Source organism: Petromyzon marinus, chromosome 5, assembly GCF_048934315.1.
Source record: "Petromyzon marinus isolate PM22_M1 ecotype Great Lakes invasive population chromosome 5, UKy_Petmar_22M1.pri1.0, whole genome shotgun sequence".
Taxonomy (NCBI): Eukaryota; Metazoa; Chordata; class Hyperoartia; order Petromyzontiformes; family Petromyzontidae; genus Petromyzon; species Petromyzon marinus.
The window spans coordinates 9109256-9135759 of NC_133671.1; the positions used below are offsets into that span (position 1 = coordinate 9109256).

At 49.5% G+C, this 26504-nt stretch overlaps 2 protein-coding genes across 2 annotated transcripts in view; one reads left to right on the forward strand and one right to left on the reverse strand.

Annotated features, from left to right (window-relative positions):
- On the forward strand, positions 1-5932 carry NOC2L (NOC2 like nucleolar associated transcriptional repressor). The gene is made up of 2 exons (XM_032946868.2): positions 1-158; positions 1848-5932. The coding sequence occupies exon 2, from the start codon at positions 1861-1863 to the stop codon at positions 4321-4323; it is 2463 nt and encodes an 820-aa protein (XP_032802759.1). The 5' UTR covers positions 1-158; positions 1848-1860; the 3' UTR covers positions 4324-5932.
- The window catches only part of LOC116939020 (alpha-enolase-like), a 29000-nt gene continuing 8226 nt past the window's right edge, over positions 5731-26504 (reverse strand). Inside the window, exons 2-14 of the mRNA XM_032946885.2 lie at positions 24757-24843; positions 23626-23721; positions 22103-22161; positions 20822-20891; positions 17278-17411; positions 16274-16502; positions 14173-14291; positions 13461-13539; positions 12657-12736; positions 11297-11418; positions 9880-9988; positions 8787-8845; positions 5731-8408 (exon numbers count right to left, since the gene is read on the reverse strand). Coding sequence (XP_032802776.1) covers positions 8339-8408; positions 8787-8845; positions 9880-9988; positions 11297-11418; positions 12657-12736; positions 13461-13539; positions 14173-14291; positions 16274-16502; positions 17278-17411; positions 20822-20891; positions 22103-22161; positions 23626-23721; positions 24757-24841 — 1311 coding nt within the window. The 5' untranslated portion in view covers positions 24842-24843 and the 3' untranslated portion in view covers positions 5731-8338. The remainder of the gene's footprint in view (positions 8409-8786; positions 8846-9879; positions 9989-11296; positions 11419-12656; positions 12737-13460; positions 13540-14172; positions 14292-16273; positions 16503-17277; positions 17412-20821; positions 20892-22102; positions 22162-23625; positions 23722-24756; positions 24844-26504) is intronic.

Sequence of the window (26504 nt, forward strand, 5' to 3'; positions counted from 1 at the left end):
AGACATCTTCCGGCAGACGGAGACATCTTCCGGAAGATGGAGAGGGACTTCCGGTCCCGTTGCACGATCGCCATCTTCACACGACGGGTCGGGAGCGTGCGGACGAATCGAGACCTGCGGCTCGCGTTCAGGATAAAGTAGAGACCATCTGACCCCCGGTAACGCAACACTCGCCTGCGAACCCGTTGTTAACTCGGCGTCTCCGCTACGCCTGCAGTGCAGTTACCGCCGCACGCGATTTCAGTTTAGATCGGAATCGCGCGCGCATGCTCCACGTGGGTGCACTGTACGCACTGTACAGCCACGTGTATCGTGCGGGCCGCATAATCGGGCTCGTCTATCGTAATTGTTTGACGATTGAGTGACCCCGTTGCTGGCTGATTGGCCTCCTGACGCCGTGTCGGTCACGGGGATTGGTTTGACCATACTTCACCGCGCTGGTCATTGCGTGTTGGTTGAGAAGGCCTGAGAGCGTTGTAATTTTGTGTTATAATTGTGTGTTGCCTGTTGTCAAGCTTGAGAGTACCTGTGCATTTGTTAACGATGTTTTGTCTCAAGTAACTTACAGTACAACGTCGCACTGTCCCTTTAGTTATCGGAGTCTATAAAGTACCACAGTACTAGTAGAGCGGTGGCGCAGTGGTTAGCGCAAAGCGGCGTGGAACCAGGCGATCTGAGTTGGAATATCGGCCGCGACTAACATCGGTGGCGAGTTATATTTGAACCAGTCCCTGAGCCTCCTTAAAACATTTCCATTGGTTCGATTTTGCGTTCGTAAGGGAGACGTGGATGCGGGGCGGATCGTGCCGATCCACTGCTGGATGCACCAGCGTGGTGCGGTATGGTCACAACCCTAATGGCAAGCAACTGCGTGGGAAAGACTTCATCCAACGGTGGAATGACAGCGGGTTGTTAATTATTTCTGTAATCGCATATCAACAGCTGCGGAACGTGTGACATTTCCACCACTGGTTCAGGGCGGACAACGGAGAAGGAAGAACCAGAGTGGTGTTTTTGGATTGGATCGCGTGAATATCAATGTCGTTAAACCCGCCACCACCACGCCAATTTAGTTACTAGCTTAGCACACCCGCTGTGTTGGGAGAGTAAACCCTCGACATTTACAATTCGAGTACGACGTTTCGTCGGTAATTACAACTAGCATCATCAGGCGACAACCAGCATTTTTTGGTGGCGGGTTGAACAACACATTTATATTTACGCGATCGAGCCAAAAAGAAAACCTCTTTGTGGATAGAATTGGTCGCGAAAGCCTGCGCGTTAAACGGAGATGCAAGATCTCGTGCACGCTCGCTTCTCCGGATATTACTTGGCGAGGCGCGTCTCGGATTTGTGTTCATAAGGGAGGCGTAACGCAGAAGCGAATCGTGTCATTCCACGGCTGGATGAGGTTCCTCTGAACGCCGTGGCACTGCGAATGCGGTTTGAAGGTGGGGAGCATCGATGTGGGTGGGAGCATGTACAAGTACGTTACGATAGATTTCATTACACTGCCCTCTGCTGCCCATAACGTGGCAACGCAGCGGCTTATAGCGCCTGGTGATTGCATAGTAGTCGCCCATTAAGTAAGGCACTGACCAGGTTCTAACCTGCCGAGCCATTGAGGTCTGTCGAAATTGAATACCGCACATTCTTGGTGATTTAGTGTAAATGTAACGCTAAAAAAATCAAATTGGCAGTGGCCCTGCAAAGAGCGGCCATAGCTCCAAACGCCCCCGCAAGAGTCTGAAGCCACCTTTGCAATTAAAGGATTTGTTATGAATACGTCACCTTTGACCTCTCACCTGCTTACCTCTTTCACTCTGCCCCCATTCCCCCCCCCCCAGCTCTTCGCCCCCCATGGCTCCCAAGAGCGGCCGGCGCAAGAGCCGCGCAAAGCCCAACTTGGCCACCCTGAGCGTCGACGAGTTCTTTGCATCAGCAGCTGTTGATGACGATGGCGACGACGATGGAGCCGCCATCGACGAGAAGGAGGCGATCCAGGATGAGCGGGTGGAGCCGGCGGTTCTCCGTGACGACGGTGGCGGTGCTGGCAGGCATGCTAGCCAGCACAAGCAGGACCTAGTGAAGCTGCGCCACAAAGATCCTGAGTTCTACAAGTTCCTCGAGGAGAACGACCGCTCGCTGCTCAACTTCAACGACTCGGACACGGAGTCCGACTCGGATGGCGATCCTCGCGTGCACCGCCCGCCCAAGCGCCTCAAGGAAGCGCCCAGCGGAAGCGACGACGATAGCGATTTGGACGACGACGACGAAGAGGAAGAGCGATCTAAACGCAAGCCTGGTCGCTCGACTTCATCAGCCGTGAAGGTGACAGCCGACATGGTGTCGCAGTGGCGCGAGGCGGTGCGCGGCGGAAACCTCTCCCCGGGGCTGCTGCGCGACGTCACGCTCGCCTTCAGCGCCGCCGTGGCGGCCACGCGGGGCGGCGCCGGCGGCCCCGACTCGGCCACGCCTGCTGCCGCGGCCGCGCGGTTCAAGGTGGAGGGTGGCACCGTGTTCAACGCGCTGGTGAGCTGCGCAGTGCGCGACCTCGCGCCCGCCCTCGACCGCCTGCTCCAACTCCGGCCCTCCGACGACGCCGGCAAGGTCGCGCTGCCGAACACGAGCCGCCTGTGGCGGCGCGTGCGGCGTGACGTGCGCACGTACCTGTGCGACGTGCTGCAGCTGGCGGCCGTGCTGGCGGAGCCCTCGGTGCTGCGCGCCACGCTGCGCCACGCCCACGCGCTCGTGCCGTACTACCTGAGCTTCCCCAAGCTGGCACGTCGCCTGCTGCGCTCCATGGTGCGGCAGTGGAGCGCTGGCAGCGACGACTCGTGCCGCGTGCTCGCCTTCCTGGCGCTGGCGCGCGTGACGCGCCACAACCTGTCGGCATACCATGGCACGGTGGTGCGCGCCATGTACCTGGCGTATGTGCGCAACGCGCGCTTCTCCTCGCCCGACTCCTTGCCCCTCGTCGGCTTCATGCAGCGCTGCCTGTGCGAGGTGCTCGCCATGGACCCCGCCGGCGCGCATGCCCACGCCTTCGCCTACGTGCGCCAGCTCGCTGTGCACCTGCGCGGGGCGCTGGCGACGCGCCGTCGCGACAGCTTCCGCACCGTTTACAACTGGCAGTTTGTGCGTTGCGTGGAGCTGTGGTGCCGCGCGCTGCCCGCTCTCAACGCCGCTGCGCCTGGCTCGGCCGCATCGCTTGTGTACCCCCTGGCACAGGTGGCGTGGGGCTGCGCACGTCTCGTGCCCTCGGAGCGCTTCTACCCGCTGCGCCTGCACGTGGCGCGTGCCCTCACGGAGCTGTCGGCCGGCACGGGCGCCTTCGTGCCGGTGCTGCCGCTGCTGGGCGAGGTGCTGGAGCGCACCGACTTCAACCGGCGGCCAGGCCGCTTGAGCACACGCCCCATCAACTTCGCGACGACGCTGCGGCTGAGCCGCGCCGAGCTCCAGGAGAAGTCGTTCTGCGACGGCCTCGTCGAGCAGCTCTGCGACGCGACACTGGAGCACCTGCGCACGCATGCGCACCGCGTCGCCTTTCCCGAGCTGGTACTGCCCTTCTCTCTGCAGCTGCGCGCCTTCCTCAAGCGCTGCAAAGTGGCCAATTACTGCCGGCAGGCACGCCAGCTGCTGGACAAGCTGACGGAGAACTCGACGTTCGTGTCGGGGCGACGCGGAGTGGCGGGGGCGCCGGCCGTGACTGACGTGGCGGCCGTGGAGGCGTGGGAGGAGCGGCTGCTCGCCGAGGGCACGCCGCTGAGCCGCTACTACGACGCGTGGAAGCGCCTGCGTGAGCACGAGCTGCGACTGGAAGTGAGCGGCAAGGAGAGGATGGAGGACGCGGGGCTCCCGGCCATCGTGAAGCGGAGGCGCGCACAGGCCGAACGGGACGTCGACAAGGACAGCGACCGGAAAGAGCTCACAGAGCTCTTCCCGTCCGACGACGAAGATGACGACGATGGTGAAGTCGACGACGATGGCGCAGGTGACGACGAGGAAGATCGTAGCGGGAGTTTGATCAAGGTTAAGAAGAAGAAGGGTGCGAAGAAAAGTGATGATGACGACGTTGATTTTGACATGGATGACTTTTCAGGGAGCGACCTGGAGGGCTTGTCCGACAGTGAAGACGAAGTCGATGTGAGAGGTAATAAAAAGGGGAATAAGGTCGAGAAGATGATAGAGAAGGAGAAGGAAGCGAAGGGGAAGAAGGGGAAAGAGCGAGCGAAACCCATCCCGGTCGCAGTGCTGAAGGACCTAGCTGAGGGAGGAGATGACGTTGTGGAAGACCTGGCGCTGTCGTCCGACGAGGGGTGATGACAACGACCTCCTCAGGGCACCAAGGTCCCACCCCCTCTCTCCTGCTCTCCATGACTCCTCGCCTGCTGCCCAACTTTCCCATTCTCTCCTCGAGTCTCCTGGACTCCCCCTAAATGTCCGCTCAAGTCCCCAGGACTTTAGACTCTCCCCAACTCTCCAATCCTCCCCATTCCAGACCTCTAGTCACAGTGAAACAATAACGTGAGGATTTCTCAACCAGTCGCGGTTGACCGTTTGTCAGCTGTCTTGTGGTTGTGCAGATGTAATGACGACAAATGTTGGCCAGCAGCAGTCGCGCACTCACAGCGAGAGGCCTGATGCTTCGTGTTGCTAACCAATACAATGGTTAGTCAAAAGGTTCTGAGCTGAACATAAATACACCAGAGTAGGTAAGCAAATTAAGAAACACGTTATTTATCAACCGATTTAACAGTACGTTTCTCGTGTTGCTGAAGCTTTTTCATTCCCTCCACCAATGTCTTTATTCCAGCCCAATAACCTTCAGCTCATCATCCTGATCTTCAAAGTGCTTTTCATTTGGATGATCCTTTAATTTTAGAAAACGGGTGGAAGTCATTGGGTGCCGGGTCTGAAGAAGAGGCGGTGATGTGGGAGTTTCTCCAAGTGGTTGATTGTTGACGTCGGTCTTGGACTGTGCTGGGGTATTGTCAGACAAATAAAAGTGGGTGTGCGATTCTCATTTTTCCACGATGCAGTCCATGGAGCCTGTCTAGTATTGAGCTGTGACCGTTTCCTTGTGTGGCATGAAGTCGAAGTGCGCCACAGCTCTAACATCCTACCACGCTGTGCACATGGACTTGTAGAAAACTCGAGACTTAAATTTATTTGGTCCTGGAGAAGTTGGACCTTTCCACTGCATGAACCGACTGGGCGGGGTCAATTGTGAATCCAAGTGACCTACAATGCTGTGCCCTGCCGGGTTGACGATACTTAACGTGGACTGCATTATCAATGGGCTCTGGTATTTCTTTTTCTGGAACAGAACTTTTTGTACCGCCCACGTAACACCCATTTTGTAACCGTTCGGGGAGGCTCGTTGAAGATGACACCAGTTCAAAGTTGCATTGCTTAAATGCAATCCAACAAGAGTCTCAAAAGGTGGTGGATGAAATGGTCCTTAAGGTGATTTAACAGATTCCTTTACCAACTTTGTACCAAGTTTTTCATTTAACTGCCACATGGACAAATATGTACTTTTCGACTGGATAAGATGTTTCAGTTGTGCTGTACAGTTCTCCGATGCTTTTTTGAGTTGTACCGCGTGTTGCTTGGCACAGTGTCCAACGTTTTACTCCATGTGCTAGGGAGCTCCTTTCTGTGATGTCCGACGTTTCATTCCACATGAGAACCTCCCAGGACATGGTACAACCCAGGAACACGTCGTAAGTTAGAACCTGGCTTTATTTCTTTTCGTATTAACAGAGTTTTTCATGCGTTTCACAGCCGGGGGTATGATTTCAATGTCACTTGACATCTGATCGACTTTGTTTTTGTCATTGTTTTGAGTAGTTATGCCTGTTATTATGGTGCCGTGTTTGTAACAAGACTACAATTCATTTGCAATAAACTCCCTTATCAATTTAAACGTTTCAGCCCTCATGAACAAGATGGAAATGATCCATACTCGCACGCGCAGTTCCCCCGTTTAGTCCCAATAAGAGACGATTAAACAAATTCTATTCTCGAGAGCCTATTAAGGCCAGAAACGAACGTCCACAAGGGTGGTAGGGTCAGCACCACATGCCCAGCCACCTTTGTCTCGCCGCATGCTACAACAGGCATATCCTTACAGGAACCCCCCCCCCCCCCCCCACTGCCCCAGCCGCATAGGAAGTCAGTGAAATTTAAGTACAGTATCACTCACGGGTAGGTTATTTAAATCCATGCTGACGTGCAACGAAACAACCCAGGTTTCCCTCTCCCAGCCCCCCCCCCTCCCCCTGTGTCCACCGTTCGAATACAAATTAATCTCCGTTCAAATACCAAGGAGATTGTTACATGCTGCACGTGTCTGATGATTGCTAAACAAGACCCACGTGATGATGACATAGCACCGATCCAAATTCAGAGCTCTCGCATTGTATTTACTCGTCCTGTCATGATGCTTCGACTTATCTATTAACATCGATTCGTAAGAATGCAATAGTTTCTCATCTTGTTTTGTACATGACTGGACGGTGACATGGCCCAGCAGTAGGATGGTTGCTCCTTTGTCGCAGAGGTTTGCAGTTTGAATCCGACAGGCCATCTTGGTTATTACTGTGGGTGTATTAACCACACAGATTCCGTCCGCTTGACAGTGGACGTTAAAGAGCCCTTGAGATTTGAAATGAGTAGGCCACCGTCCCAGTGTCATGGTCCAAATTTGCCAAATTCAAAATAATACCGAAAAATTACTCGATTGGGAAAGCAATCATCACCTCCTGACAGACTAATGCCCGCTTGCATTCCAGGTGCCGAGTCCCCCTGTACCACACAGAGAAAGCTGTCACTGGGGGTCCCCTTTATATGTTTGTAATGAGGTGCGGCTGAAGGGTAGCACAGTGGTAACACTTTAGGCCTCTTCTTTGGTTCTTTCGGTAAAGTCATGTAGAATGAGAATAAAATAATAAATTGATAAAATAAAAACAATAAAATTCTCACGACGTTTCGGCCACAACACAAGCAGCCTTCATCACCTGATGATTCAAAATAATATTTTATTCTCATTCTACGTGACTTTACCGAAAGAACCAAAGAAGATGAATCCTTGCAGTCACGAAAGCTTTAAATCGAAACTTTAGGCCTCATCAACTGGCCTGGGTTAAATTGCCAACTCGGGCACTTATCTCTGTGAGGCACTCCTATGTTCTCCCCCCCGATCTGCATGTATGTATGTTGAACTTTTCGCACCGTACGTAGCCAACTGTGCTCATCGGAGGTCCATGGGTTTTCCTCCAGGTTGTCCAGTTTCCTCCCATAGCGGGGGAATAAGTGTACAATTTGACCAAACATACCAGTGCTGAAACATTTTAAAATTGCTCAATTGGGATAACATGGCAACATCGCCCCCCCCCTCCCCAACTGCAAAAACTTGGCACCACTCCTGAAAAGAGTGTCTTGAGACCCGTTGAGGCTTTCTTGGGTAAACCAGCGTTATTTTACCAGTGAGTTGTGATGTAAGTCGCTCATCGTGTGTTAAGTGCCCTCGACGCCCCAGTGTAAAGAGTGCACGATCAAAATAGAATAATTATTAAACTACACTTACAAGAATTTTGATTTAAAGCTTTCGTGACTGCAGTAATTAATATTCTTAGCTCTTTCGGTAAAGTCACGTTGAAGGGAAACAATAAAATAATATTAATTTTATTATTTCCATTCAACGTGACTACCGAAAGAGCTAGGAATACATTTACAAGGGCAAAAATATATAGGGGATTCTTGGATCGCAACCGCCAAATGGTGACGATTCATCGCAAGCCAAGGAGGGTCAAGTCAAATGCCTCGTGCTTACCAATAATCGGGTGCGTGGAGCGTGTAAACACGTTGCATTCGATCGCAGTAAACACAGGTTTATTGTGGTGGGTCGCAAGGCCTGGAGTTGGACAACCGTGCCACCGCGTGTAGTTCATGCATACTGCGTGTGGTTTGTGGTGGTTTGGTTTGCGGTTGTTTGGTCTATGTGTGGTAGTTCACTGTGTAAGTGGGGTTTGTTGTTCACTGTGTGGTAGTTCACTGTATGAGTGGGGTTTGTAGTTCACTGTGGGGTTTGTAGTTCACTGAGTGGGGTTTGTAGTTCACTGTGTGGTAGTTCACTGTGTATGAGTGGGGTTTGTAGTTCACTGTGTGGTAGTTCACTGTGGTTGAGTGGGGTTTGTAGTTTACTGTGAGTGGGGTTTAGTTTACTGTGTGTGAGTGCGGTTTTTAGTTATTCTGTGGTAGTTTACTGTGTGTGAGTGGGGTTTGTAGTTTACTGCGTGTGAGTGGGGTTTGTAGTTAACTGTGTGGTAGTTCAGCCGGCATGTGGGTTGCGGTAGTTCCTCCCAGCGTATTTTGCCTCTGAGCCGAGCTCCTCTTCAATTCTGTTGAACAGATGCAGCTTTAGACACAGGCGCGTATACACTCGGGTTCATACAGGTGTGTGTGTACAAGAGCACAGGTACATACCAGGCGTGTGTGTAAACGTGTCTATGTGTCAGTGACTAATGTCTGAACCGATCTTCGGCCTCCCCCTAGGTCAACTGAACTTTAAATGAGAACCTCTGTGGTGTGTAAACATCAGCACTGGGGAGACAAAGGCGGTCGGGCGTGGTGCTGAGCACCCACCCCCTCGTGTGCCGTTGCCTCCCTTAATAAGTGCTCGCTAACAGCACTTGTCCCAGGAGCCTGTTAAAGACTTTATGGGGCATCTTTGTCATTGCTTTTGTGTGTGTGTGCGCGCGCCAGAAGAAGCGTGGTACCGGATGAGCTGGTTGTATTTTGCCAGCCTCTCTGAGCGACACGCAGCACCCGTCTTGATCTGGAACCGCACACAGGAGAGGGGGGTTGCGCACCAGTAGACAAAGTGTACACGTCCATAGACGTGTGTGTGTGTTATTGTGTGTGTATGCATGTGTAGTGAGTCTAACTGAGTCTCGGACGTTATCCTGGGAGCAACACTATTTATTACGCAACTTAAACACAACATCACACAATCTACGCTCGGGTCTCAAATGCCCATCTAACCACGCTATGGCAGAACTAGACACGGTTCGCTATCCCGGTCCGGACCACAAGCTGGGTCCCAGACCACGTGGTTCGAGGCTTCTTCTCCCCGACGTGGAACTTCTTCACACCAGCACACGAAGAACCCCGAGCTCCTCACGGGGCCCCCGTTTTTTCCCCTGGGCTGGGGCTGGCTCCGCCCTTCGCCCCGCCCACCTTCCAGATCTCTCGAGCTCTTTCTCGAAGGCTCCCGAGAGCTCCTTTAGACCACGTGACCGCCCCACGGCCCCCGTCCACCGGTGGCCCCCCTCCAATATCATCCGGTCACGTGTCAGCAGGTCAACCAGCGTATCATGCCCCAACGTAACCCTGGCTGGCTGACGCTCCCTCACCGGGAGCCCGCACTGCATACTGCTCGCGGTGCCTCCGCGCTGACCAGCGCTCACCCAAACCCCGCTAGGGCTGGTACTACGCCCCGTAAGCTGGCTACACATAATATCAGCACATCCGCCGTGGCTTTGTAAGCCCGGCACCACACAGTGACAATCACAGGCACTATACGTGTGTGTATGTGTGTCGACTAAACCTCAAATGAGTACCTGGTTGAGTGTGTAAAATCATTGCCACTGGGGAGACAAAGTCGGCCGGGAGTGGTGCTGGCCACCCACCCCCTCGTTTGCTATTCCGACCTTCATAGGTGCTCGCTAACAGCACTTGCCCAAACAGTCTGTTAGAGGCTATACGGGAGGGGGAGTGGTCTTTGTCTTCTTTAATATATGTGGTGTGGGACGCGGTAGCGCACTACGTTTTAAACCCGTCGACCCGTGCTCGAATTTTGTCTATGTTTACCTGTCCGGCTCCGAGGCCTACGGCAAGGTCTGCGATGAAGGGATCCTCAGTCTCCCCGGAGCGGTGACTCACCACCACTCCCCACCCGTGCCGGCGAGCAGCCCTCCACCTGCAGCACAACGCGGCACACGACTCAGTACGGCCTATGCTGGACTACTGACCACAGCATACACTATACAACACAGGTCACATAGCATACACCATACACTAAACATTACTCATACAATACACTATACACTACTCATAGCATACACGATACACTTCATAGTGTACACTATACACTACTAGCATACACGACGCTACACAGCATTCATAACTGCAGCATGCACAAAATGTATGTTCGTGAATATCTGTATGCGAGTATGTGCATATGCGGTGTATAAACATCGCCACAAGGGGGACAAAGACGGCCGGGCGTGGTGCTGGCCACCAACTAGGCCTCGGCAAGGTAAGGTAAAGGGTAAAAACAACGAGCCTACCTTTACCCTACCCTTTACCCTTACCCCATACAAATTACCCGAGTACAGGGAAATTACTGGGGTACTGCACATGAAAAAGGTTTATAACAGGTAAATGCGAGGTAGAGTGCTTTATTCATCTATATATATAAAAGGGAAATTTGTGAATGTGTGTCTGTTCGAAATGTTTAGCATACTTTCTGACATGCAACAAACTTGAAATTTGGCATGTGGGTAGCTTCCAGACTGTACACAATGCAAAAAGTATAAAAATAGACTTTTGTATTTTTTTTGGGGGGGGGCGGGGCGCAATAATGGATATATATTGCACGGCAAGTGAGCCGGTGACGTCACATCTGTGATGTCACCCGCATGCGGCAGCGTCACGCAGTGTGCATGCTGACATCACGCCCCCCCCCCCCCAACCCTCCGCGTAGGCCGTGTATTAATTCAAGACAAGAATCCAAGTCCCGGGCGAAGCCGGGGAGTAAAGCTAGTATAGAAGACTCGATTTCAATTTTAAATGGAGGTCACAGACTGCGCCACGGAGCTTTTGGCGAGCTGTAAACAAGGTATTTACCGGGTAATACTTCTGCGCTACCTTTACCATACCGGGTAATTCTTCCGCGCTACCTTTACCATACCCTTTACCTTACCCCTTGGCATGTCGACACCTTTACCCTTTTACCCGGTAAAAAGGGTAAATTACCTTACCTTGCCGAGGCCTACCACCAACCCCCTCATTTGCCGTGCCTGTTTTCATAGGTGCTACTCGATAAAAGTAATGACCCCAACAGTCTGCTAAAGCTATATAGGGGATATTTCTGTGTGAGTTACGTACCTGCGGATGGTCTGCATGAGTACGTATGTGATTGTGTGTTGTTTTGCGTGTGAGTGACGTACGCACGAATGCCCAGCGTGAGTATTTGTGTGTGGTTGTGTGTGTGTGAGTGACCTACGCGCGGATGGTCTGCGTGAGCGTCCCCGTGTGAGTAAGTGACAGCGTGAGGCTGTTGCATGCTTGCTGTCCAGCCGCCAGCTCCACGCGCGACTCACTGCTCACGGTCAGAGAGTCTCCCACCTACACACCCACACAATCGGCGTGTATACAAACAGGTATAATATACAGGTACAGATACACACTTATATACAACTGCCGTTTGCTACTCGGTGGCAGTGACGTCACCATGGCATCTGTGCCAGGCTAGGTGTACCTTGAGGCATACCTGTAAACTCCTTATCAGTGCCTACCTTATTACAGACCAATTCAGACCTTATTGGTCACTCCGTGCCCTTATAAATCTCAACGTTCATCCTTTGAAGTCCCATCACATGGGAGAAACACAAACAAATAGATAATTTTTTGCCCGTATTGAAACGGCTGCACGCCGTATGGACCTGAAAACTCAATTTGCCTGTACAAGAATACGGGTAAACCGTGTGGGTTGACACGGTATGTTGAGGCCACGTGAAGTGTTAAGGTGCAAGTAAACACAAAAACAAAGATTCCCCATATGACCATAACAGACTGTTGAAGGCCGGCACGGCACGAGGGGGTGGGTGGCCAGCACCACGCCCGGCCGCCTTTGTCTCCCCAGCGGCGATGTTTACTACACCGCACCAGGTACTCATTTGAGGCCGAGTCCATCTTGAGGAGGCCCAAAACTGGTTCAGATATTCATCACCATTATTAGCTGCGAGTGGGAATTGGACCCCATCGCCGGGTTCAAAGCGTGATGTGCTAACGTGTACACAGGTTCATAGTAAAGGTTTTTTGGGTTGGATCCCGTAAGTATAAATGTGTCGAAACCCTCCACAACCCGACACAGCCAATTAGTAAGGGATTTGTCACGTAAACAAAACGTGCCAATCAGTAGTTACTACTTCAGCACACCGGTGTGTTGGAGAGTAAATCCACAACATTTACAATTTGAGTACGACGTTTCGCTGGTAATTACATCCAGCATCATCGGGCGATTTGCCAGAATGGTGAAGCAATCCACCTGCTTCCGGTCGTAAATAGAGTAAGATGACGTCATCACTGAACCCATCAGGTGCACACAAATTTACATATACACGGGTATGCACACACGTTCACTAGCACATACAGCGACACATACAGGTAAACTATAGGTAAAGATGGTTCATGAATTTAATCGGGTATAGCAATGGTTAATTGCAGTGAATGTGTTAAATCTGACGTAATGCTGGTTACTGGCAGGAATGACGTTGAATCTTGCTTAATGGTGATGACAGCTAGTTAATGAGTTAATTTTGGTTCAGGAATGGTTACTGGCTGGTTTATGCATTACATCTCACCACTTGAAACGATCCAGACTCTGTGAATTTAGACCAGGCGGTCCAGTCATCTTGGTCGAACGGATCTTCAAACGACACCACTGCAACAACATTGTCATCGTGGAATCATGAGTACATTTGGTATGTGCGCCATTCTTATAGCGCCATGCTATCGCGAAAGGCACTGTGTTTCACAGTCTGCAGTAGTTTCGCACGAGGGGGGGGGGGGCGATGTTGCGACATGTTTCCCAACGAAGCAAGTTGCTGATGTATTTTCAAATTTGGACCATGACACTGGCGCACTGCCAGAAGGCCATGTGGCTGATGGGATGAGTAAAATGAATACAATTTTCATGCAGAGAGAGCTATTAGAGTACGAAACGTCGTACTCAAAATATAATGTGGGTTTACGCTCCAACACACCGGTGTGCTCAAGTCGTAACTGATTGGCACGTTTAGTTCACGTGACAATCCTTACTAATTGGCTGTGTCAGGTGGTGGTGGGTTTACGACGCATTTGTATTGACGCGATCTAACCCAAAAACCTCTGAATTATTATGAGGAGACATTGTCTGCTTATTTGTTTTGTTACATTGGTACAAATTATAAGTTTGCATTACTTTTTTCGTATGATGTCAAGGGATATTTAACATCCACTGCGATGATTTAGACACTGTATATTTCATGGTTAACACACCCGCAGTAGCGATATAAATCACCAGCGCCACCATCACCACGAACATCACCAACACCACCGTCGTCACAGCGAAACACGACCGATACCACCATAATTATCATCGTCATCATCACACCGATATTAAGTACCTTGGAAATCCTTGGCGAGGTCTCGGTAGCTCTGAGCCAAAGTGTCTGCTGAGATTAGGGAATCCTCCTGCCCTTCCTCCTGCCGAGTGGTAATGTCCGGGTCAATGTCAAGTTTCATCACAGTGTACAGTCATGCAAAGTCAACGTTGGTTACAAAGTTTATTTTTTATGCAGCCACTAGGCTACTAATTACAGTGCCTGGAAGATATAACGGTGTGTGAGCATACCCGCGTGTGTGTGTCTGTGTCTGTGCGTGGGCATCGGTAGTCTAGCAATTAGCGATTATCTGAAGTGATCCTGGGCCTCGCCTAGTTCGACTCAGCCTCAAATGAGTACCTGGTGCAGTGTGTAAACTGGGGAGACAAAGGCAGTTGGGCATGGTCCTGGCAACCTACCCCCTCGTGTGCCGTTGTTTGGCCTTCATAGGTGCTCGCTAACAGAACTCGCCCCAACAGTCTGTTAAGGCTATACGGTGGATCTTTTCGTGGTAAATCTCGTACTTACCTGTATCTGTATTTACATGTGTGGTACATCCCGTGCATACCCGTGTGTATGCATGCACCTGTGTATGTGGTACATCCCGTGTGTGTACCTGTGTGTGTACCTGTGTGTGTACCTGTGTGTGTGCGGTACATGTCGCCTGTGTACCTGTGTGCGTGTGTACCTGTGTGCGTGTGTACCTGTGTGTGTGTGGTACATGTCGCCTGTGTACCTGTGTGCGTTTGCGGTACATCCCATGCACGTGCAGGTCCGATGCTGCCGCGTCAATACCTAGCACCACCGCGTCCTGGTTTCCCGAGCGCTGCACAGCCTCACGCACCAGCTGTAGCGCTGCACACACACACATTACGCACGCATTAAACACATTACACACACACATATTACACACATATTACACACACATTACGCACGCATTAAACACATTACACACACACATTACACACACATTACGCACGCATTAAACACATTACACACACACATATTACATTCACATTACGCACGCATTAAACACATTACACACACATTACGCATGCATTAAACACATTACACACACACACATTACACACACATTACACACACACATTACACACACATTACGCATGCATTAAACACATTACACACACACACATTACACACACATTACGCACGCATTAAACACATTACACACACACATTACACACACATTACGCACGCAATAAACACATTACACACACACACATATTACATTCACATTACGCGTGCAATAAACACATTACACACACATTACACACACATTACGCACGCATTAAACACATTACACACACACACATTACACACACATTACACACATTGAATACAGACACAGACCCCGATACCCGTTGTCACTTCTGCAGCAGGTATACAACGTGGTGCATCCTGGGTTCACAGTGCAGAAGAGGTGTTTGCGTGTTTTGTCGCCACGAAAATTTTCACACTTCTCCTGCCCGCCAATCACGCCGCTGCCTGGTTGAGAACCGCCGCTCTAAGAGCTAAATGAATAGATCAATTAAGTAAAGACCACATTTTCTATCATATCTGCTTTGTGTGCAGGCATAGGCGGAGGTCATAGTGACTATACCTGAGAACCATGTTCAAAATCATGGGCGACTGAAACCTGAATTTAAACTTAGGACCTCAGTGGTGCCAGCTCAGTGCTCTGATACGGTATTAGCCCCTAGAAAGTAGGTAGGCGACGAGCCATCTGTGGAATGGGGGCCCCAGAGGCCTGTCCCGCTCAGCCATCTGGGCCACCGCTGTTCGGTGTCATTCTCCTCTACCCCCCGTAACGCGAAGTCGTCAGCTGCAAAGGTGGGTTCACACTGGACTGCTTAATGCAGTGATGTAATGGCCACTTTAAACCCCATTATTATTTTCATCAGCAGCATGAGCATCATAATTATATGAAGTATAACTGTCAGGTTTAACATTTTGAGGTTTGTAAGGACCATTGCGGATCATTTTTGGCTCTTCGGGTCATTTACATTATTGAATAACGTAACGTCTTCATGCTAAAAAAAGTAATGTCAGTCTATGCATGGGGACGCCACTTTTAGGAGCAAAGGCACAGAACTGATGTCATGTGTGACATTATTTAACATATAAATCGGAAAAAAAATGTTTGGCTCATCCCCAACCTTTAAACCTAGCATTGATATGTTAGTTTTTGAGAAGGATCTGAAAATTGGGAACACATCTCTACATCATATTATTATCATAAGCATCACTTAAGCGATTTTACAGGAGTGGTGGAGAGTTAGGGGCGCGGAGGAGTTTCCTTCGGACCGCACTATCGCACGGGAAGGGAGGGCTGGATTTGAACTTATTTCCTTTTTTTATTTAAGGGGCACCACGGTAGTGAGATATTATCTTCCTCGTCCAGTATGCAGGAGGTATATTTGGAGTTTGCAAGTTCTCACCGTGGTCGCGTGAATCTTTTGTCCATGCATTTAGGTTATTTTGCTGCTATACATTTCCACATGATAAGCCACTTTGTTGAGCTACCATTTGTGGCCAGGTTGCTTATGAACAATAAGCTAATAGAGTGGGCTTTACCTGGTAGGGATAAAAAAATAAGTTTAGTTTTATTCGCATATATTTTTATGTCAATTGTTTACCTTTTCTATACTTTGCACTCCTGTCGTGGTTTTGTAATTGTTTGTTGTTGCAACTTTCTGACCCACCCCTCCTGGACATCTGTGAAATGGAGCTTTAGAGCCCATCAGATTCTTCCAGTATAAATAAAGGTTCTGATCCCGATTCGGGGCTGGATTCGTGCGCCACCCATCAGACCGTACCATCGCGTGCGGAGGGCAGGCTGAGCGAGAACGCGCCCTGGTCGCCCACGTTGGTGGCGCCCACCCCTTGGCGCTCGCGAAGCAGCGCGTGCAGCGCGTGGTGCACCTCAGCGCCACGCCGCACCGCGTCGTGCAGCGAGCTCGCGCCCACGGGCAGCACCAGCACCTCCTGCAGGCCCTGCACGCCCCCGCCATCCGCGTGCACGCCCCCTGCCAGCACGTTCAGCACCTGCAACAGGGACGATGGGGGAGGGAGGGAAAGAGATGGGTCGCGCGGAAGGATGGAGACAGCGGTAGACGCAGTAGTAGCAGCAGTAGTAGCCATCGTTTACATCAGCTACAGCTGCACTTGTGTGTTTTTGTGGTATGTGTGGGGAGTGGTAGTTGTTGCAGGTTGTTGCACTACACTACGAACCTGGCAACCTGAGTTCGATTCCTGCTCACGACCAATATCAGTGACGAACATCCTGGGCCTCCCCTAAGTCGACTCAGCCTCAAATGAGTACCTGGTGCGGTGTGTAGTAAACATCGCCACTGGGTAGACAAATGCAGCTGGGTGTCGTGTTGGCCACCCACGCTCTCGTGTGCCATGCCGGTCTTCATAGGTGCTCGCTAACAGCACTTGTCACAACAGTCTGTTAAAGGCTACACGGGGGATATTTGTGTTTGTCTTCGTGTGTGCGTGGGGAACGGTAGTGCAGCAAATAGCACGCTTCGATATGAACGCGGTGGCCCAAGTTCGATTCCCGTTCACGGCCAACACCAGTGACAATGATCTGAACCAGTCTGGGCCTCCCCTAGCCTGGCTCAGCCTCAATTAAGTACCTGTAGGGTGCAGTTCATGAACATCGCCATTCAGGAGACAAAAGCGGCCAGGAAATAGTGCTGAACACCCACCTCCTCGTGTGCCGTGCCGGCTTTCATCGGCGCTCACAAACATCGCTTTCCCAAAAGGTCTGTTAAGGCTATACGGGGGATCTTTGTTGTTGTTATGTGTGTGTTACCGGTACTGGGAGCACTAAGTTGGTGTTCCCCGCCAGATGGGCAATGTGTTTGTAGAGCGGCACGTCGCTCTCCACCGCGCCAGCCTTGCACACGGCCACGCTGACCCCCAGCAGCCCGTTGCACCCAAACCGAGCTGCACACACCCACAACAACACCACCACCAACAATAACAACTACATAGTTAGCAACACCATCAATAACACCGCTAACACCATCAGCAACAGCGTTAACAACATCAATTTCCCAGACTTAACTGGTCAGGAGGCATTCATGATTGCACATGCCATTCTCTTCTGCATAGAAGTGCATCATGAAGATCTCCTGAGCAGTAAACCCCCGGAAACTGGTGCGTGGAGCAGCGGGATGTAATGGTCTCAGCATCATTGGATATCGAATCGTTCGGAGATGAAATCACTACGGTTGGAGAAGCATTTTTCTGGTAAGATCGTTCTTTATCCATAAATTGTTTAGATATTCAGTCTCAACCCCCAACCACCATAATGGATGTTACCAATAGCAACAACATCACCAGCAACTACCCCCAATAGCAATAAGGAAGTAACAACAACTTGAACAACACCATATTCTTTGGTTCTTTTGGTAAAGTTATGTAGATAGAAAAATAATAAAAATAAAGTGAATAAAAATAAAAAATAAACATTAATGTAGACTGTAGCCTGGTTATTAAGTTTGGTGAGTGTACTGGCAGTCTATAGCATAGACTGTAGTAATGTTTTTTAAGCTTAGTTTCCCCAATGTAACTGCTGCCGCAGATACAGCTTAGTTTGTAGACGCCGGCGGAATATTACATGTCAGGAATCTTGTCCTTCACAGATGGGATCAGATCACGCATTTTATGTACTGTTAAATCGGACCTGGATCATGTGTTTGTTCATGATTTTGGAAATCTTTTTGGTTACCCCTGCTATGTATGGCAGGGTGATGGTTTTGATTGGATCCTCAGATGGCTCCTTCCTCACGGTTGGGGTGATGGCTTTGCGGATTGTGTAGTCAGAATATCCATTTGCCTTGAGAGCTTGGTGTACGTGTTTGAGTTCACTGGTTAGGTGTTCATGGTCGGAGATACATTGAGCTCTATGGTGTAGTGTTTTGATGAGGGATTTCTTCTGGGATGGATGGTGGTGGGAATCAGGTTTTAGGTAGTCGTCAGTATGGGTTGCTTTCCTGTAGACAAAATGGCTCATTGAGCCATCTGGTCTCTTTTTGATTAGGACATCCAAGAAAGGTAGCATGCCATACTCTTCTACCTCCATGGTGAATTTGATCGCTGGTGTATGGAATTGATGTGGTTGAGGAATTGGTTCAGAGCTGGTCGGCCATGTGGCAAGATGACAAATGTGCCATCCACGTACCTCTTCCACAAGGACGGGCGTAGAGTGGATGCCTGGATTGCGTCCGTCTCGAAATTTTCCATGAAAATATTGGCTACAACCGGAGATAAGGGAGAACCCATTGGGGTGCCTTCAGCTTGTAGAATGTTCTATTCGAGATGAAATATGTATTGGTGAGGCAGTGTCTCACCAGGGCCGGTACATCAGCATTCAGTCCTTGTTGGACCAAATCTTTAATGATTGCAATGGTATCGGGCACAGGAACTTAGGTGAACAAAGAAACTACATCGAAACTAACGAGCAAATCACCTGGGGAAAGTGGGATGTCCTTAATTGATTATACTAGGTGAGATGAGTTAAGTACAGAAGAGGTGGTCTTACCAGTGAATGGCTGCAAGGTCTCAGACAGATATCGGGCCAGTTTGTAGGGGGGTGAGACAATGGTGGAGACGATGAGACAAAGGGGTGTACCTCCTTTATAGATTTTTGGAAAGCCATATAATCTGGCTGGTCTAGCAGCAGAAGGTTTTAAGGAAAACCGTTTGGTCTGTTCAATTAATGAAGCTGAATCAGTGATGATACTGTTCGTTTTTGTAACAAGGCTGCTGGTGGGATCTCTTTTGATTTTTGTGTAGCTACCATCATTAAGTAGGTCCTGAATTTTGTTATTGTACACGGTTTTGTCCATGATGACCGTGGCATTGCCCTTGTCGGCTGAGAGGATGACGATATCATCCCTCTGTTTCAATTGAGATAGCTCAAAACTCTCATCCTTACTGATGTTGCTGAACAACACCAGTCACAACAACGACATTAACAAAGACAAAGACCCCCCCATTTTGACTTTTATACACTGCTCAATCTAGTGCTGTTAGTGAGCACCTATTCAGGCTGGCACAGAGTGCTGATACTTTAGACACTTCGCCAGGTACTCATTTAAGGCTGAGTCGAAGTTGGGGGAGGGTCGGGACTGGTTGAGATATCACTCGCCACTGATGTTAGCAATGGTCGAACTTGGGACGGCCAGGTTCTTCTTCCAGTGCACAAACTACTGCGCCACCACGCCCCATAATAACAGGAAGAACATAGGGAATACCAGCTGACAGCCTCAGAATAATAATATCCTTTATCCGTGAAAGCCTTGCCGAGTCTTAAGACCCTTTTTTTCATGAGGCTGCTGCACTGGGATGTTTGGCCAATTCCATGAATGAGTGTTTCACTTTGCGTGTGTAGTGGTATAGTAGTGGCTGCTGGCAGAAAAGGGGAACTGCGGTGTATGGCAGTACTCGCATCAGCAGGCCACGATATATACGAGAGGGGGGTATCTAGGGGGAAAGGTCAGAGAAGGGGCCCATAGAGAACCCGCTAGTAGGTTCCAGAAAGGGGGCATGGCCGAGGTGGAGCAAGGCCACGCTGGGAGTATAAGAGGGGGCCCTGAGCGGGAGCTCAGGGCTGTTGCTGGAAATGGAATCTCCGTCGTGCTGTTCAAGACCATCGTCGTCACCATCTCGTCGTCGTCACCATTTCCTCATCGTCATCTCCGTCTTCACCATCCCGGGGTGCTATTAGTCAGACCGCCTACCAACTGTTCTAAGTAGTGCCGCTAGACGGTCTTAACTATAATAGTGTGCACCCACGTATGGTGTTGTGTATTATCCCGATGGTGCTTGTTAAAGAAGTGCCTCCAAGCATGACTGTCTCCGATCTGCGTCACTACACGTGGAAGGATAATAGTCGAGTACCCAGAGAAACCGACCACACATAAGAGGGGAAACTCAAAGCTCCACCACACAGATTTACTCAAGAATCTATTTTACTCGACAGTACTGCCATTTACTGGCCATCTCAGGACCTATGAGTATTCCGAATCTCTGCATGATCCACCTACCCTTGCTTCCAAAACGCTGGTTTACAGACATGCTCCACCGCACCGCAATGGTGGATATCACCACAGCACCTGTGCCAGGCTAGGTGCACTTTGAGGCCAGTTTTGAAGGTTACCAGTGTTATAGGCTCACTGAAATGACCGGAAGATGCACCACCTGTGCTCACGACTGTGTTTTATTTGCCCAGCGCTCCGCTCGTTGGTGTGAGCATCGCCCCAACATCTCTGTTGCTCAAGGGCGGCCGCCATCAGTCACCCTCCAGGAAATTTCAAGCGCGGCGAGGGGGAGGTGAGGTGAGAGCTCACACAGGTTAGCGGTTCCATCCATGGCCACGAGGAGGTCATCGATCTTCTCCTGATCCTTGACATTAACGTCCTGAAAACAAGAGGCATCAAGCACCACTCAACCACACGATGATGATGTTGGCAATGATGATGTTGGCGATGATGATGATGATGACGACGTCATGCATCATCGCAGTAAACATGCAACGCTGGCCTAACGTTGCATATCTACTCAGACACTTTACTGATAACCCAATTATCACACGATGTTGGCGATGATGATGATGATGATAACGTCATGCATCATCGCAGTAAACATGCAACGCTGGCCTAACGTTGCATATCTGCTCAGGCACTTTACTGATAACCCAATTATCACACAGCCGATAGCTTACAGGCCATTTGTAAGACAACGTGCAGTGATTGACACAATGGCTTTTCCTGTATTTTCAAAAGCTGCCATTCAGCTTTTCTTTCACAATGTATGTAGCCAACCGTGCTAATATATAGCACTGTACATACACAGAGTAATATACATACACATGTATACAGGATATAAACGTACACACTGTGTATATTGTTTATGTATGCTTATTTACCTCGGAGAGCTTCACTGAGTCTCAACTCCTTTTTATCACAGTAGGGGGCGATGTTGCTGCTCTGTGTGTGATCCCAACTGCATTGGGATGTTTGCAGCAATGGGATCACGCACAGTAGCAACATCGCACCGGTGTGCTGTACTAGTGACGAATTGGCATGTTCTATTTTCGTGACAACCCTTACTAGTTGGCCGTGTCGGGTGGTGGCGGGTTTAACGAGACATTTATACAGTAAAACCTTAGATTGCGGGTAACTTGGTCTGCGAGTGTTTTGCAAGACGAGCAATTTTTTTAAATAAATATTAATTTGATAAACGAGCGAGGTCTTGCAATACGAACAGTACGTATACGCTTTGTCTGCCGAGCGTCACGTGATCACAACTGATATACGAGTGCTTTGGATTACAAACACGTTTCCAGAACGAATTATGCTCGCAATCCAAGGTTTTACTGTATATTTACGTGATCTAACCCAAAAAACCGGTATTATTGGGATGTTTGGCCAAAATTGTATGGGTTTATTTTCGGCTTTGGGATGAAACCGGAGAAGCCAGAGGAAACCCATGCAGAACAAGGGGAGAGAATACAAACCCAGGCCCTTCTTGCTGCGAGGCACACTGTGCCACCCTGCCGCCCTCCCGTTCACACACGTGGTCAATACATGCACAGCAAAGACACATCCACGAGAGACACACATACTTGCCTGACTGCAGAGTGCAGGACCAATGTACTGATTGATGTACTTCACCACACGGGACACGCCTATACACACACAAACCAAGTTAATACTGGTAGGAACCTCCTGGTTACTACACCACCAGCCCACAGGGGATTATTGTGTCCGTCCGTCCGTCGTGCATCCAAAAATGGGAGGGGTGGGGCTGGGTGGAGAGGGGAGGGTGGGGAGGGGCTGGGTGGGGAGTGAGGGGCTGGGTGGGGAGAGTGGGGAGTGGCTGGGTGGGGAGGGTGGGGCTGGGTGGGGGGTGGGAGGGGTGGGGCTGGGTGGGGAGGGACTGGTCACCCCGTGGTGCCCTTATAAAACTCAACATTTAACCTACTCACGCCGGCTTGTGCCCGCCCTCACAGTCGGGCATATTTGCGGAATACACCACGTGGTGGTGCCGCCGTGTGACCCTGGCCATTGACCGAGCAACCCAACGTTCCTACCAGCTCCCTCCGCAGGAGAATGTGTTCCTTGCAGACTACTGAGGCGATTACTTTTAGTGAGCACCTATTAAGACCGGCACAACACATTAGGCAGAGACAGTAGGGTTGCCACCTATCCCGGGTTTGGTGGTATAGTGTTGAACTTTATGATGGTACACTGTGCATACTGCCCAGTTCTGATAAACCTAGACTGGCTGAGATATATGTCCAGGCTTGATGTATGGGAAAAGCTGGCAACCCTACCAACCCAATCGCCGACGAACTCACTCATCGACTCAATCATTCATTCACTCATTCATTTTCCAAGTCACCCACTCACTCACCCACTCGCTCTCTCACCCACTAGGGCTGCCACCGGTCCGGATATGATGCGGCCAGTCCAGAGTTGGCATCTGTGTTCGGGTGGCAAGGTTTGATTTGTACTGATATTTGGTACTGGTATTGTGTTGAACTTCATTCCAGTCGACTGCACAGTTTTGATAGACCTAGGCTGACTGAGAAATGTCTGGGTTTTGTCAATGTGAGAAGTGGCGCCCTAGGATGTGGTCATGCCAGTATCATGGACACAGCTGAGAACGTGATGACGAACTTTCTTTCTAAATTTGTAGATGCTCTGTCACCTTTGTCTCCCGACTGCTGATGGTTCATGACCACACCACGGCATCGGGTTCCTATTTAGACTGGGTGTACTGTGAGGGACCCTCATAGTTCATAGTTAATTTATTTGGTATAGCCCTGTGAGCCATTCGGCTCTTGAATTGGGTGCAACCGCAACAAACAAAAAACATGAACAAGAAAACATCATCTAGCAGCGCAGTGACAAAGGGCTGTACGTGTATCGTGGAACGTGTTACAGGGTATCTCCATATCCTCCCGTCTCTACTTGTCTCCATATGTCTCCCAATGACATCACCTGTCTCCCCGTATGTTCCCAATCCTTAACTAATTAGTATAGTTAGTTTTGTTTGTGTCTCCCTGTGGGTTTCTCTCCGTGCCCCCCCCCCCCCCCCCATGTCTGCTCAACCCTTCCCATGCCTTCCCAGTATATCCTCGTGTCACCTTGTCCGAGGAATCGCGTCTTGTCTCCGTCTCTCAGCTCCGTGGGCTCGTGAGCTCCGCGGGAGACGCCACTCGGCACAGACGCCCGGAAGAGCCCTGAGTGGAGACCAACGACACTCTGTTCACCTCACTCACCTGGCAGTTGTAGGGATAAGTATGGGAACGATTCATTGAATGTGTGGATGAATTTACAAAGCATTGGTTGGGTTGCTGTGAATGCTAATGGGAGGCCATTAAATAAACGTGATTCGCGATTGATGTGCACCTTCAATCAAATACCTGCATGTAGGTATCTGCTTAAGCACTCATTAATTGGTTTAAAATACCTTAACATATAGAGGACCATAAAGTTCGGGTAACTCTTGTTAGTGTCAGCTCTGTCTCGCTGCCTCCCTGTTGTGGTTCCTTGTGACTCTTCCATGTGTTACAAATTGTAAAGCATATTTTAGATGCAAGCTGCATGAATGACACTGTATAAAACTAAACCATCATTCATAGTGGTCCCCATATTACAGATTAATTGTTAAGTGCATTTCACTTATCTTGGAACCCTCAGAGGACAACAACTAATCGTAGCTTACTGCTCTGCTACTTACCGGTTGTGCAAGGGCACCACCATCTTTGATCACTGATGCATCTGAAATATGTTGACTAAATATAACTAAATATTGCACATGAATACCAGGGTTATGAATAATTCATCACACGATTAAAACTCTCTCACCGACACAAAGGGGCAGGGTGTCGCAGTGATAACACTTGTGCCTCACAGCAAAAAGATCCTGATTTTGATTCCCAACTCGATTTGACGACTTTCTGTGTGGAGTTTGCATGTTCTCTTCCCCTGTTCTGCATGGGTTCCCTCGGTATTCTCCAGTTTCCTCCCATAGCCATAATGTAAGTGGAATTGGCCAAACATCCCAATGCAGACAAAATAACCTAAAAATTACTCAATTGGGATCACACATAGCGACGTATGTGAACACTTAATAGGACCCTCCTTAAAGAGAGTCGTGAGGCTCGCGAGGAAGCTTTAATGGGTAAATAAGCAGAATAATAAATAGGCTACAGTGTGAGAAGTGTGTTATTGAAACACCTTTGTATATGTATGTGTGTGTCTATGATCCTCACCTTTGTGTGTGTAAAGATCCACCTCCACTGTGGGATTCCCTCTTGAGTCGAAAATTTGCCGAGCGTGAATCTTGAGCACAGACATGTCTGAGCACACAGACACACAAAGATACAGATACAAAGACAAAGATGCCCCACATAGCCTTAACAGGTTGTGGGGGCAAGTGCTGTTCGTGAGCACCTATGAAGACCGGCACAGCGTACAGTGAGGGAAACAAGTATTTGATCCCCTGCTGATTTTGTACGTTTGCCCACTGACAAAGAAATGATCAGTCTATAATTTTAATGGTAGGTTTAATTGAACAGTGAGAGACAGAATAACAACAACAAAATCCAGAAAAACGCATGTCAAAAATGTTATGAATTGATTTGCATTTTAATGAGGGAAACAAGTATTTGACCCCTCTGCAAAACATGACTTAGTACTTGGTGGCAAAACCCTTGTTGGCAATCACAGAGGTCAGACGTTTCTTGTATTTGGCCACCAGGTTTGCACACATCTCAGGAGGGATTTTGTCCCACTCCTCAGATCTTCTCCAAGTCATTAAGGTTTCGAGGCTGACGTTTGGCAACTCGAACCTTCAGCTCCCTCCACAGATTTCCTATGGGATTAAGGTCTGGAGACTGGCTAGGCCACTCCAGGACCTTAATGTGCTTCTTCTTGAGCCACTCCTTTGTTGCCTTGGCCGTGTGTTTTGGGTCATTGTCATGCTGGAATACCCATCCACGACCCATTTTCAATGCCCTGGCTGAGGGAAGGAGATTCTCACCCAAGATTTGATGGTACATGGCCCCGTCCATCGTCCCTTTGCGGTGAAGTTGTCCCGTCCTCTTAGCAGAAAAACACCCCCAAAGCATGTTTCCACCTCCATGTTTGATGGTGGGGATGGTGTTCTTGGGGTCATAGGCAGCATTCCTCCTCCTCCAAACACGGCGAGTTGCGTTGATGCCAAAGAGCTCCATTTTGGTCTCATCTGACCACAACACTTTCACCCAGTTGTCCTCTGAATCATTCAGATGTTCATTGGCAAACTTCAGACGGGCATGTATATGTGCTTTCTTAAGCAGGGGGACCTTGCGGGCGCTGCAGGATTTCAGTCCTTCACGGCGTAGTGTGTTACCAATTGTATTCTTGGTGACTATGATCCCAGCTGCCTTGAGATCATTGACAAGATCCTCCCGTGTAGTTCTGGGCTGATTCCTCACCGTTCTCATGATCATTGCAACTCCACGAGGTGAGATCTTGCATGGAGCCCCAGGCCGAGGGAGATTGACAGTTCTTTTGTGTTTCTTCCATTTGCGAACAATCGCACCAACTGTTGTCACCTTCTCACCAAGCTGCTTGGCAATGGTCTTGTAGCCCATGCCAGCCTTGTGTAGGTCTACAATCTTGTCGCTGACATCCTTGGAGAGCTCTTTCGTCTTGGCCATGGTGGATAGTTTGGAATCTGATTGATTGTTTGCTTCTGTGGACAGGTGTCTTTTATACAGGTATCAAGCTGAGAATAGGAGCACTCCCTTTAAGAGTGTGCTGCTAATCTCAGCTCGTTACCTGTATAAAAAACACCTGGGAGCCAGAAATCTTTCTGATTGAGAGGGGGTCAAATACTTATTTCCCTAATTAAAATTGAAATCAATTTATAACATTTTTGACATGTGTTTTTCTGGATTTTGTTGTTGTTATTCTGTATCTCACTGTACAAATTAACCTACCATTAAAATTAAAGACTGATCATTTCTCTGTCAGT

Bases quoted from the DNA above. Each gene is read 5' to 3' on its own strand.
- NOC2L (XM_032946868.2), top strand. From the start codon at position 1,861: ATGGCTCCCAAGAGCGGCCGGCGCAAGAGCCGCGCAAAGCCCAACTTG.